At 35.8% G+C, this 13130-nt stretch overlaps 1 protein-coding gene across 12 annotated transcripts in view; it reads left to right on the forward strand.

Moving 5' to 3' along the window:
• ASAP1 (ArfGAP with SH3 domain, ankyrin repeat and PH domain 1) overlaps positions 1–13130 on the forward strand; it is a 568420-nt gene that overhangs the window by 541122 nt on the left and 14168 nt on the right. For 8 of the 12 annotated variants that reach the window (XM_074265489.1, XM_074265495.1, XM_074265486.1 and 5 more), the window contains 4 exons: positions 2496–2534; positions 3671–3841; positions 8159–8228; positions 10635–10693. In XM_074265489.1, coding sequence (XP_074121590.1) covers positions 2496–2534; positions 3671–3841; positions 8159–8228; positions 10635–10693 — 339 coding nt within the window. The remainder of the gene's footprint in view (positions 1–2495; positions 2535–3670; positions 3842–8158; positions 8229–10634; positions 10694–13130) is intronic. The other 4 variants (XM_074265500.1, XM_074265527.1, XM_074265536.1 and 1 more) reach the window with 1 other exon arrangement.

The raw sequence follows: 13130 nt of genomic DNA on the forward strand, positions 1-13130 counted from the left end.
ATCTCATTAATGTTTGTTAGGCAGTATAAGAAGTATATGATTCTTAGCTCCCTTTGCCCCTTTTCTGCCACTCATCTCTTGTCACTATCGAAGCAAGAGGGAACCACAAAAGAATAAGAGCTGTTTTATATTTTTATTTTGTGGTTTACCCTAGTCAAAAATCCATTTCCTAGTATCTGATCTTCTACAATGAAATTTTATTCTTCACAAGGCTGGTCTTAGTCATTTTCTCTTAACCGTTTCATCTTAGGAGCAATGTCCCCAGACAAAGCCTTTCAGACCCCAGAATTACGCCCATGCACTGATGAAACAATTTTTGTATAGGTTTTTCACACAGCTCTTTGTAAAAGTACATGCTTTTAATGCTAGAAAATCCTGTTTATTTCAAGATAAGTCAAGACCGTTGTATTACAATTAAGTCTTCCATGGGCAACAAATCAGGGATATAATTTTCAAATCTTGCCTAGAAGGTACAGATGTCTTATCCCAACTATAATACTTAGATGTCTTTTTTTTTTTTTTTTTTTTTTTAAGAAAGAAAGCTACATTTTAGATTTTTTTTTAAATCACACATGGTAGAAAGGGAACAAAAGGGATTTTAAAAAAGGCAAATTCATTATGACTCAGCAGAGCAGTGTAAAATGGTAGCAAAAAAGGCTAGTGCTACACTAGGCTACATTAATGGAAATTTGGTGAAATGATAGGAGGAATACCCATATTTTGCCCACCTGACAACATCTGAAGTATTTCTGAGGGGGCAACCTACCTGTCTTCAAGCATTTGAAAGTTATCATGTGTAAAAGATATTAAACTTGTTCTGCTTGCTTCTAAAAGCAGATTAAAACTAATAAGTAGAAATGGGAAAGATACAAATTTAAGCTTATTATAAGGGAGAAAACCATGTAACAATTATTCATGACCCCATTTAGAGTTTTCTTGGCAAAGATATTGAAATGGTTTGCTATTTCTTTCTCTGGCTCATTTTACAGATGAGGAAACTGAGGCAAACAAAATTAAGTGACTTGTCCAAGGTCACACAGCTAATAAGTGTCTGAGGCCACATTGAACTCAGGAAGATGTGTCTTCCAGACTCCATGCCCAGCAGTGTATCCACTGAGCCACCTAACTGCCCTATTTAACAATCAGGCCTTTCCAAAGTGAATAGGATTGTTTTGGGAAGCAGTTGGATCCCTCTTATTGAAGATCTTCCACAAAGATTGGATGACTAATTGTTGAAGTGACATAGCAGGGATTATTTCAGTTAAGGGTTGTACTAGATGGGCAGTAAGGTCTCCTCCAACTCTGAAATCCAGTAATTTTTCTGTCCATAAATAAATAAGAGCAACTAGAATAGTGAGAGAAATGGAGAAAGTTTCCCCAGAGATACCATTGATTTTTAAATTGGTTCAAGAGCCTGGGAGTGTTTGTGTTGAAAAAATGATTTAGAGGAGATATTATAGCTGTCATCATTATTTGGAAAGGTATAATGTTAAGAAGAGGATTTGTTCTGTTTGGCCCCAGAGTATAGCACTTGGATCAGTAGGTAGAAGTTACAAGGGGAGAAAAATTTCAACTCAATGTAAGTAAAAACTTCTTAACATTTAAAGCTGACCCAACATGGAATAAGCTGCCTGTACCTGAAAATGTGCCAAAGTGGCTAGATGATCTTTTTAAAAAAAAAATTAAGACTATTATAGAGAGCATTCATATACCAGATAATTGGACTGGGGTGGTGGTGGCGGCTGCTAAGGTCCCATTCGAGTCCAAGATCCACCATTTTTTAAAGATAAATCATACTTGCTCCTTCTGCACTGAATCATGTCCTAGTTTTAATTAGGATATTAGTTTATCCCAAAGCCAGAATAACATTCAGAAGTAATTATTATAAATTTTTGTTGTTAAATTTTTGGGGGGATAAAGGGGAAGAACAAGCATTTATTAAGTGCCTACTATGGGTCAGGCACTGTGCTAAGTGCTTTGCAAACATTACCTCCATTTGATCCTTACAACAACCCTCTGAGGTAGTTGCTTTTATTATCAGCATTTTCAGATGAGAAAACTGAAGCAGATGAGTTAAATAGTTTTCCAGGATCACACAGCTAGTGTAAATTCAGTTCTTCCTGATTTTGCCGAGTGTTTTATTACTGTGCCAACTAATTGCTTCTAGGGTAAGGGGAAAATATAAAACCTGGGATTTCATCAATTAGGGAAATCCCAGTGTGGAAGCCTCCATAACCAAGGCAGAATGGCAACTCTTGTGACTTTCTGTGACTGTTAGAAACCCCTTGAGTCCTTGAGGGGTTAAGTGACATGCCCATTGTCTTCTAGCTCTTCATCAGGAGGAAGATTTTTTAACCCATATCTCCCTCCCTCTAAACCTCTATTTACTATGTCACACTGCTTACTAATGAATACTTATTAATAGGTAACATTAAAAATGATCTTGACCTTGAAAAGAAGCCTCCAGTAATTAAGCCTTTTCTTTTAATGTACAGAATGTAGAAAGCTCTTTTGGAGCCTATCTGGATCATCAGGTATACACTGTGATGTGTTAAATCTGTGGTGATGTGGTGATGGTCTTTTTATTTTCCTTTTTCTTTTTTCTTTTTTTGGTGATGCTTGTCATGTTAGTATCAGAAATGAGTGTCCAAAAGCATAGTTGGAAAGCAGGAACCGACCACTCTGTGCCAATGCTTATCAACTCTGAGGGGCCTTTGGAAAAGCAAACAAAGTCCTGATTTGGCCTGGAACAGACCAGACCTAACTTAGTGCCCCCAGGAGTTCTGCATCATTATTTCATGTCTTTCCTGCATCTTGTCCTTCAGAGAAAAATGGCCTTTTTTTAAAGCAGTAGGGCAGAGTGTCTTATTTGCTGTATATAATTTGTCCCAGCTTCTAGTATAATAGAAAGTCCGTGATTTCTAGAGTAATCCAGTATGTTGAAGGAAGAAAAAAACTGTACTCTTTTCCATTGAAGAAATAGCCTTTTTTAGGAGTTAGATAGTATATTGCACAGCTTTCAGGATCATTTTAAAATGATTAATTTCATTATTAACTTCATTGTTTATTTGAAGAATTCAGGATAAATTTTCTAAACATCTACACATACACATGCAAAAAATTATAATGGAAAGTAAAATTCAGAGTCTGAGAGATGCTTTGGAATTTACTGGTCATGGCCTTTTTGAAAGGTTTATCCTACCTTCAGCTCGTTTTCTCTATATTGATTTTTGCCAGCAGCACTGTTCACCCTTAACTCCTCAAGTGTATAGTGCTCATTATGCTTCCAGGGAATGACTGATTTGAAATGTGTTTTTCTGTTGTAACCAAATGATGATTTAAACCCATTAACATCCCTTGTTGATTACCTGGTGTTTTGTTTCTTTTTTTAAAAATTGCTCTGTAAATTACCTTTTGCCAGCATTTATTTTTAAAAGATAGCAACATCAAGTCCATACCCTGTGGTTTATTGGACTGATTGAAATTCTCATAGACTCTATGCTGGCCAGATCTTTTGCTTTCTGTCTTTTCCTGTTTTGTTTAAAGTTCTGATTTATGAGTTCTTTGCTTATTTTTAAGCCACTAGTTCTGTGTCAGGGTGATCTGGATTGAGTTCTTCCTTCCCTCTCCCCATATTTTTCCTTTCCTTTTCTCTTTTTTTTTTCCCCAGGTCCAACAGGCCCACCTTCAACACTCCCTCTAGGCACCCAACCCCCCAGTGGCAGCTCCACCCTTTCCAAGAAGAGACCCCCACCCCCACCACCAGGACACAAAAGAACCCTCTCTGATCCTCCAAGCCCATTACCTCATGGTCCCCAGAATAAAGGTGCAGTTCCTTGGGGTAAGTTTATTTGTTTTTGTTTTTGTTATTATTTAATAAATATAGGATTCTAGTGTTCATTGTAAAGTGGGGTAGTGTATCAAGGTCAATTAATATTTTTTAAATAGGTAGTAACTCTCATGGATATAACCAATAGTGAGTGGGCTAGTAAATGTTTAACATCCAGGTCTCTGAAAATTCACAACATATTTAAGTTTAATCTGCACTATTGACATTTTCTCCACTACTTTCTTATGTCTATATAAGAAATAAAAAATTAAACAAGCCTTGATTTTCTAGCCTTTGCTGATTTCAAAGGTATAAATATTCATATAGAAAACTTAATAATCTGTCCTCAAAAACTGGTATGAGCTGGCTTCAGTACTTCTTTCCTTATAATCCTTTCTTCACCATCACCCCATGAGACATTCAATCCCTATTAATAAATTCAAATTATGAATCAGAAAATTGAAACACCAAAAGGTTATGTGACTTGTTCAATGGAACAACATCCTGTTTTGTTTATTTTTATTTTCATTTCCAAATTCTCTCTCTTGCCTCTACCTCCTCCCCCACCCATTCAAAAAGCAAGAAATACAGTAACCATTATAATTATGAAGTCATGCAAAACATTAGGCATGAACAACACCCTCTGTTACAGAGCTAGGACCATGTTTCTCTCATGATAAAACTTTTTCAGAACTCCCCATAAAACATTAATTCCCTGAATATTGTAGCAATATGTTTAGAATTATGAGAGGCTACAAAGATATAAAATCCAGTGGGGAGACAGTACATGTAATAAATAGAATGCATATCATAAACACAAGAGGAGATTAAAACAAACTCTTTCAAGCAGACATGAATGACTTTCAATGTTTTTCTGCGTTTTGACAGGGCTGATATGACCATTCATAGATGGCCATGTGTAGCCCTAGTGCATTCAGCAGTCTCAAATAAATGCACACCTTCAGAAACTGAAAGACTAGAGAGACACACTGAGAGACAGAGACTTTAAGGAAGAGGTTCTTAACTTTTTTGGTGTTCTGGACCATTTTATTAGTCGGTGAAGTCTGTGGGCCTCTTCTCAAAACAATGGTTTTGTAAACCTATGTTGAAGAAAAGAAGCCAAAGGTTAGTGGGGGTAGAAGGGAACTTATTTCCCATTAAAATAAGATCTATCCACACTACAGATTCTATGAATCTATATATTTTTCATATTGCATATTGAGAAAAATATTACATAAAAATGAATTAATGTTTAGCAAGATTGAACTAAGCAACCCAAAACTTTTTTTTTCCCACTATAGACATCAGTGCCCTAAAGTAGTACATTCCTAAGTAGTATGGCTTTTATAGATTCTGTGCTCTGTTTCTAGGAGAAATCCAGTTCAAACTTTTTGATAAAGAGGTACTAAGTATGCCTCTGGGCCTTTATAAAAATATAGATAAATGGCTTAAGCAATGCCTTTTGGAGCAGTTGTTCATTTTGCTTCCACTTTTGAAATACTATAGTTATTGGTGTCAGAAAGATTTAGATCTGGCAGCAGCCAGATAAGAAAAGCCATTGAACCCTAAAATAAGGAGACAGGAATTCTGGTACTTAGTCTGCAGTACTAATTGGGCAGGTTTTGACTACTCTGAATTTTAGTCTCCTTACCTGTGACTCTTGAGCCCTACACTAATTGAGCCTGGGTTTTGGTTTGGGGTTTTTTGTTTGTTTGTTTTGTAATTCTTATTTTATTTTGTTTTAAAATCAATTTCAAGGGGAAGCCATAACAAACCATGTTTTTTTAAAAAATGCAAATATATTGCTTAGTGCCTCACTCTTCAAGTGAATAGTTTTAAGTGAAGACTAGAAGTCCGTGGCAGGCAGATCTGAAATATAAACATGAACTTGAAGCTCACAGGGGTAAAGTGTCTTGCCCAGAGTCATAGAGTTAATAATGATAGAGTCAGGATGAAAACAGAAGTCTCCTGACCAGCCATGTTCACTCCAGAGAAAATCTCTCCAATGACCTTTCATGGGCTTTCCCATTTTCAGCAGAATGCTGGAGCATTAGGAGAGCTGCATGGCCTCTTCTGAGACAAATCCAGAAGGTGACTGAGATAAAATTGAATGAAGTCCACTTGCACCTTTTTAATAGCCAGATTAGGTTTCCTTGGGAATTTCCACATGAGCTTTATAGGTAGCTTCACTAAGCATAACTAGGAGATCATAGAGACATCATTGGCAAGTCTGAGTAGGGTGGAATCCAGCTTTTTTCTTCTAGCATCCTACAAAACCAGTTTAGCAATCATTGGTTGATGAAAATTTTCCCCTTGGGAAGGGAATTTCCATATTCATTAACTTTATTCCACCAGCACAGTATTTCTTCAAGATTTTGATCACCAAAGATTGCTTGATTAAGTCCACAGAAATAAAATTCGATAATCCTCTTGCATATTGCTTTAGTATTTTTAGGAATAACCATTTGATCATTTCTTTTGGAAATAAATGAACAGGTGAACAAGTTAATAGGAATTGTGCTAGAAGCAACTGAAATTTATAAGTTATGAAATCATGGGGCTTCACGTTCAAGTAGTCTAGAATTTTATGACTGTATAAGACTTATCAGTCATCTCACAAGTCCTACAAACTTTGCTTGTCTCCTACTATCTGGAAATTTTCCATTCAAAGCTCAGAATTTATAGAAACATCCTTCATAATTGGATCAAGGAACAAAATATTGTCTTGGTTTTGATATAGTCCGTAAAATAGTAATGACAATAATAGCAGCAGCAGCAGTAATAGATTTAAATAGTACTTTAAGGTTGTCAAAGCACTTTACAGATATTGCCATATTTGAGTCTCACAACAGTTCTAGGAGATAAGCACCATTATTATTCTTGCTTTTTAGATGAGGTAAATAAATCAGACCGCAGTTGAGTCTTGCCCAGGGTCAAACTGCCAGTAAATATCTGAGACCAGATTTGAATTAAGATCTTCCTAAAGCCAAGTCCAGTGCTCTGTCCACGGTACCACTTAACTACTGGTTCTTAGCCCTCTGATCTGCTAGCTCTTAAGCTTCTTCATCCCACTTCTGCCTTCCTTAGGAGATTAACTCCAATTTATCTCATGTATATATTCCATTGCTTGTGTGCTGTTTTTCCCAATAGATTGTGAACTCCTTGAGAGTAGAAGCTTTTTTTTTTTTTTTTCCTTTGTTTTCCCAATACTTCAAACCATGCCTGGCATTTCATAGCCATTTAAAATGCTCATGAACTTGATCTGATTAGGACACTGGATTTGGAATCAAAAAAACTCAGTTCAAATTTTAACTTTGCCTCTTTCTAGTTATATTTAATCTAGCCCCGAGTCTTTTAACTTCATGAAGGCTTAGTTAGTATTTTCATCTGTCGCAAGAAGATAGCAATTCTTGCACTATGTGCCCCCTAAGATTGTTATGAAGAAAATGTTTAAAGTCAATATAGAGTTCAGTTGTAGCCTCAGATATTTACTAGTTGTGTGACCATGGAAAAGTCACTTAATGTATATTTGCCTTAATCCACTGGAGAAGGAAATGGCAAACCACTTCAGTATCTTTGCCATAGTTGGGGCAAATGTTAGCCATTCCTACAGTGGGGAAGAGGGAGAGGAGGAAAAAAAAAGAAATTTACACAATAACTTGATTATATATTTAAAAGAAATAGCAAGCTGTTTATAATAGATTTGTAGTTTCATGTATAATCATCTCTTTATTATATTATGTTATGGAAATTTTATAAATTAAAAAATAAATGTGAAAAAAATTTTAATAAAAACATGATAGACAGTATGGTTCACAAGGTCACAGAGAATCAGACAGAACTGAACAACAACAATGTCATCAAAGTTAAAAGGGAAGACAATAACATCTCTGAGGATCAGGAAAGATTTCTTGCAGAAGATGGCACTTAGCTAAATTTTGAAGAGTGAGATTCTGTGAAGTAAAGTAGGAAATATATTCCACACCTGGGGGCTGGCCAGGCCAAAGGTACAGAAGGAGATGAATTATCCTAAATGTATAACAGAGATAAGACCAGTGTGGCCCAAAGAGCACGGGAGAGGGAACCCAGCAGCACAAAATGAAGCTGAACACTTTCAAATGCACCAATCTAGTGTCCATTTATATGAGCAGCATCTCCCTAAGCAGACCCCTAAGTCCTTTTTTGATTATAGGATTGGCTGAAGTACTTTGGTTTAAGGACTACACACAGGCATTTTGTTTATTGTTGCCCAATTGATGATTCTTTTCTCTCTAGAGAAGGAGTCCAGTCTTGTTAGTCATAGCCAGGCAACTATTTTTTTCTCCTTAGGTAATGACATGGGTCCAGCATCTTCCAGTAAATCCACAACTAAGTTTGAAGGAATGTCTCAGCAATCAAGGTAAGTTGATCTTTGACACTCAGTTTTACTCTACTGTTTTTATACACTTATGTTTAATGGAATTTCCAGCATATCAGTGCCAATACCATTTGACAGATAAAGGAACTGAAGCCAAGAGATTTCATGGAACATCCAGTACATATCAAAAATTAGTTACCACCATTTTCAGACTTTCAAATTAGATTAAGATATTGTAGTCACTCTTTTTATTGACTCTGCTGTTCAGGATGGAGTTCAGAAAAGGAACAGAACTCAGGCACACAAGATACCCAAGAACATTTCCAAAGCATTTGAAATTCCCTAGTCAAAAATTTTCCTTTCGAAAGTCTTATGTAGTACTGTGAAAGTGACATGTGTTAGAACCATACAATGTTAGAGACAGGTACTTTAGAGATCATCCATTTCAGGGTCTTGAGGTCCAGAAAAAAGTAATATGTTCAGAAGTTAGCTGCTGTATATAGTGGAACAAGTTGTGATATATGAAGATAATGGAATATTATTATTCTATATAAAATGATGAACAAGCTGATTTTTGAAAGGCTTGGAAAAATTTACATAAACTGAGGCTAAGTGAAATAAGCAGAACCAGGGATGCATTGTACACAATAACAGCAAGAATATGCCATGATCAACTATGAAAGGTTTGGTTCTTCTCAGTGGTTCAGTGATCCAAAACAATTCCAATAGTCTTTGGACATAAAATGCTATCTGCATCCAGAAAAACAATGATGGAAATGGAATGTAAATCAACACATGCTATGTTCACTTCTTTTTTCTGTGTTTTTTATCTCTTCCTGGGTTCTTCCCTTTTGCTTTCATTTTTCTCTCCCAATATGATTCATAAAGCAATATGTATTAAAAATAAATGAATCCCCCCAAAAAAATTAGTTGCTCAAAATATGTGTGTGTGTTTGAAACAGCATTTTTCCTTTAGATTTCTTACCATTGTTTATTAGAGAATAAATAGCAGAATTCCCATTTCCTATTATCTCACCTTATTCCAGTCTTTCAAATATAGCCTGCATAGAGTCTCTTGTAATGAGCCAGGTGTTTCTACTGCCCAGAGCAGTGTTCAGCTGTGGAGACCTGTAGGTGATTGATTCATGAGTTTCAAAGATCTTTGCCTCCTGTTCACCCCCTAAGAAGTGACCTCTCCTCCCTTTGCTCAGTAGGTGATCCAAACCCCTGGGAGGGAGGCATGATCTTCTGGGGAATACTTCATGAGAGTTTTCAGAGGCCAAAAAGGTCCATCTTAGAGTTCTGTCAGTGGGCAGATGTTACACATATAAAATGTAAATATTACAATATTACACATGCTTTCTTGCCAAGGAATACAGGCAGGATTTTATGAGTGCAAACTCCATAAATATTATAAGGAAAATCTTCCTGTTCTGTGTTTATTCACTGCTAATCTTCTTTCATGATAACTGTGTCTCAGAGACTTTTATTTCTCGGTTTCCCAGAGTGTGGTATGATTCTCAAGTGAGCTGGGGGAGGAGGAAGGAGGAAAGAAAGATTAAGACCTGGGGCTATGGTGGGGAAAGAGGGAGGGATGGGGTCAGAATGGAAAAGAAGTAAAAACAAGGAAAAACTGTGTAAAGGATGATAAGCAAGTAGATTTTCCTGTTTTTTTTTTCTTTCTTTCCCAGCATTTTTTGCATAAAGTTAAAGCAATCAGGAAAAAAAAAATCTCAAGTTTGTACATGAAGGGAGAAAACCAGCAAAATTTGCTATTTAAATGGAACATTCTTAAAAGGTTTTTGACCAAAACAAAAACAAAAAAACTTCAGTGATGATCATCTTTGCTTTTAAGACTTTTGTTGAGCTCCTAGGCAATCCTCTGAGCATGGTTATTCTACTTTTATTAAAGAAAAATAAGAGTTTTATAGTGTTTTAAAAATTAAAGTCTGTAGTATTCAGTGTACCGACCCCAGGGCAAAATACCTTTTCATTACTACCTAACTATACAGCATTGGGTGAGCCATTCTATCACTGCCTGCCCATAGAATTTCCCCATCTTATAAAATGGAGGTTGATTTATTGACTCCTGATTCCATAAAAGACAATTATATGAGTTTGCAAGTTGAGATGTTAAAATAATGTCTCCTACTTTTGCCTTTGGGGCATTTCCTAGTGATTTCACCTTCAACCCAGGGACAGGAAGGGGGCAAAGGAAGGAAAGAAAAATTAAACTCTTGACCAGCTCAAGGAAACAGTCCCAGATGTGATGCTTTCTTTTTTTTTTTTAATAATTTTTCCTGTTATTTCTCCATCCATATGAAGTGGAAATTTATTGTAGGAACATTGCTAAGTCTGTAAAGCGCTATGATATCCTTGAATAATAAGTAATCTAGCCATTAATATTGTGACTAGTTGAGGTCATAATGATTCTTATTTATTTATCAGTACTGGCTCTGCAAAGACTGCCCTTGGCCCAAGAGTTCTTCCGAAACTACCTCAGAAAGGTAAGGCTTAATATTTCTGATAAAGGCCTCATTTCTAAAATACATAGAGAATTGACTCATTTATAAGAACACAAGTCATTCCCCAATTGACAAAAGGTCAAAGGACAGGAACAGACAATTTTCAGATAAAGAAATTAAAACCATTTCTAGTCATATGAAAAAATATTCTAAATGACTATTGATTAGAGAAATGCAAATTAAGGCAATTCTGAGTGAGGTACCACTTCATACCTCACAGATGGGCTAAGATGACAGGAAAAGTTAATGATGAATGTTGGAGGGGATGTGGGAAAACTAGAACACTAAATACATTGTTGGTGTAGTTGTGAAGGATCCAACTTTTGTGGAGATCAATTTGAAACTATGCCCAAAGGCAGCTAGGTGGCACAGTGGATAGAGCACCAACCTTGAATTCAGTAGGACCCAAGTTCAAATCTGGTCTCAGACACTTAACACTTCCTAGCTGTGTGACCCTGGGCAAGTCACTTAACCCCAGCCTCAGAAAAAAAAAAAAAAAAGAAAGAAACTATGCCCAAAGGGCCCTCAGACTGTGTATGCCTTTTGATCCAGCAATGTCCCAAAGAGATCATAAAAGAAGGAAAAGGACCCAATGTGAAAAAATGTTTGTAGAAGCCTTTTTTGTAGTGGCAAGGAATTAGAAACTGAATAGATACCCATCAGTTGGGGAATGACTGAATAAGTTATGGTATATGAATGTAATGGAATATTATTATTCTGTAATAATAATAAAAGCAGGCTACTTTCAAAAGGCCTGAAAGACTTATATGAACTGATCCTGAGTAAAATGAGCAAAACTAAGACAACATCATTCATAATAACAAGGTGATGATCATCTATGGTAGACTTGGCTCTTTTTAACAATGAGGTGATTCAAGGCAATTCCAATAGACTGGTGATGGAGAAGAGCCATCCACATCCAGAGAGAACTATAGAGTCTAAATATTAATCAAAACATGGTATTTTTACCTTGGTTTTTTTTGTTGTTGTTGTTGCTGTTTGGTTGCTTCAATTTTTTTTTTTTTCCTTTCTCATGTTTTTGGCCCTTTTGCTCTGATTTTTATTTTATTTTATTTTGCATAGCATGACAGATATGGAAATATGTTTAGGATAATTGCACATTTGAATATTAGATTGGATTACTTGCTGTGTTAGAGATGGGGGAAGGGGAAGAAGAAGGAAAAAATTTGGTATACAAGATTTGGCAAAGGTGAATGTTGAAGATTATCTTTGTATGTATTTGGAAAAATAAGTACTATTTTTTAAAAAAGAAATGCATAAAAAAGGTAATGCTTGCCCCTTTTTTTAAAAGTGTATATAGAATATGAACATCCTTCTCTCTTCTGGCATTGCTACTATTGTGATGTGGGTCTGCCTGCCAATGGGTCTGCCTATCTTAAATCTCCCTACTCCAATCCAAATTTTTTTCTTTTTTTTCTTTTTTTTTTTTTTGGAAGATAATTTTTTTATTAATAGTATTTTATTTTTCCAAGTACATGCAAAAATAGTCTTCAACATTTACATTTGCAAAACCTTGTATTCCAAATTTTTATTTCTCTTTACCTTCCTTCTCCTTCCCCAAGACAGCAAGCAATCTGATAGAGGTTAAATATGTACAATTCTTCTAAATGTATTTCCATATTTGTCATACTGTGCAAGAAAAATCAGATCAAAAGGAAAAATCACAAGAAAGAAACAAAAAAATGGTGAAAATATTATGCTTTGATCTATATTCAGTCTCCATAGTTCTCTTTCTCTATGAGAATGGCACTTTCCATCACAAGTCTATTGAAATTGCTTTGAATCACCTCATTGTTGAAAAAAAGCCAAGTCTATCACAGCTGATCATCACATAATGTTGTTGCTACTATGTGCAACATTTTCTTGTTTCTCATAAAGTGATTTTTCTAAAACACAGGTCCAATCATGTCATCTCCCCTCCTACCATTTATTCTCTGTAAACTCCAATGTCTCCCTGTTGTATCCAAGAGCAAATATAAAGTGCTATGTTTGGCATTCGAAACCCCTCAAAATCTAGCTTGCCCCACTTTTCTATCTTCTCACATTTCACTCCCCAACACATCCTATTCAAACAAGACACTGTCTCAGTTCTGGACATTTTCTCAAACTGTCTACCATGCCTGCAACACTTTTCCTCCTCTGTGCTTATTACTGATCTTCCAGACTTTCCTTAAGTCCAACTAAAAAGTCTGCCTTCTGCAGGAAGCCTTTCCCAGCCCCTCTTAATTCTAATTTTAATTAATTAGTTAATTTATTGGTTGATTTTCATTATTTAATTATATCATCTTTCACATAGCTTATTTGTGCATACTTGTTTGCTTGATTTCTTCTCCATTTGATTGTAATCTCCTTGAGAGCAGAGAACTGTTCTTTCCCTGTTTACATCCACATTATTTAG

This window comes from Sminthopsis crassicaudata, chromosome 1, assembly GCF_048593235.1.
Source record: "Sminthopsis crassicaudata isolate SCR6 chromosome 1, ASM4859323v1, whole genome shotgun sequence".
Taxonomy (NCBI): domain Eukaryota; kingdom Metazoa; phylum Chordata; class Mammalia; order Dasyuromorphia; family Dasyuridae; genus Sminthopsis; species Sminthopsis crassicaudata.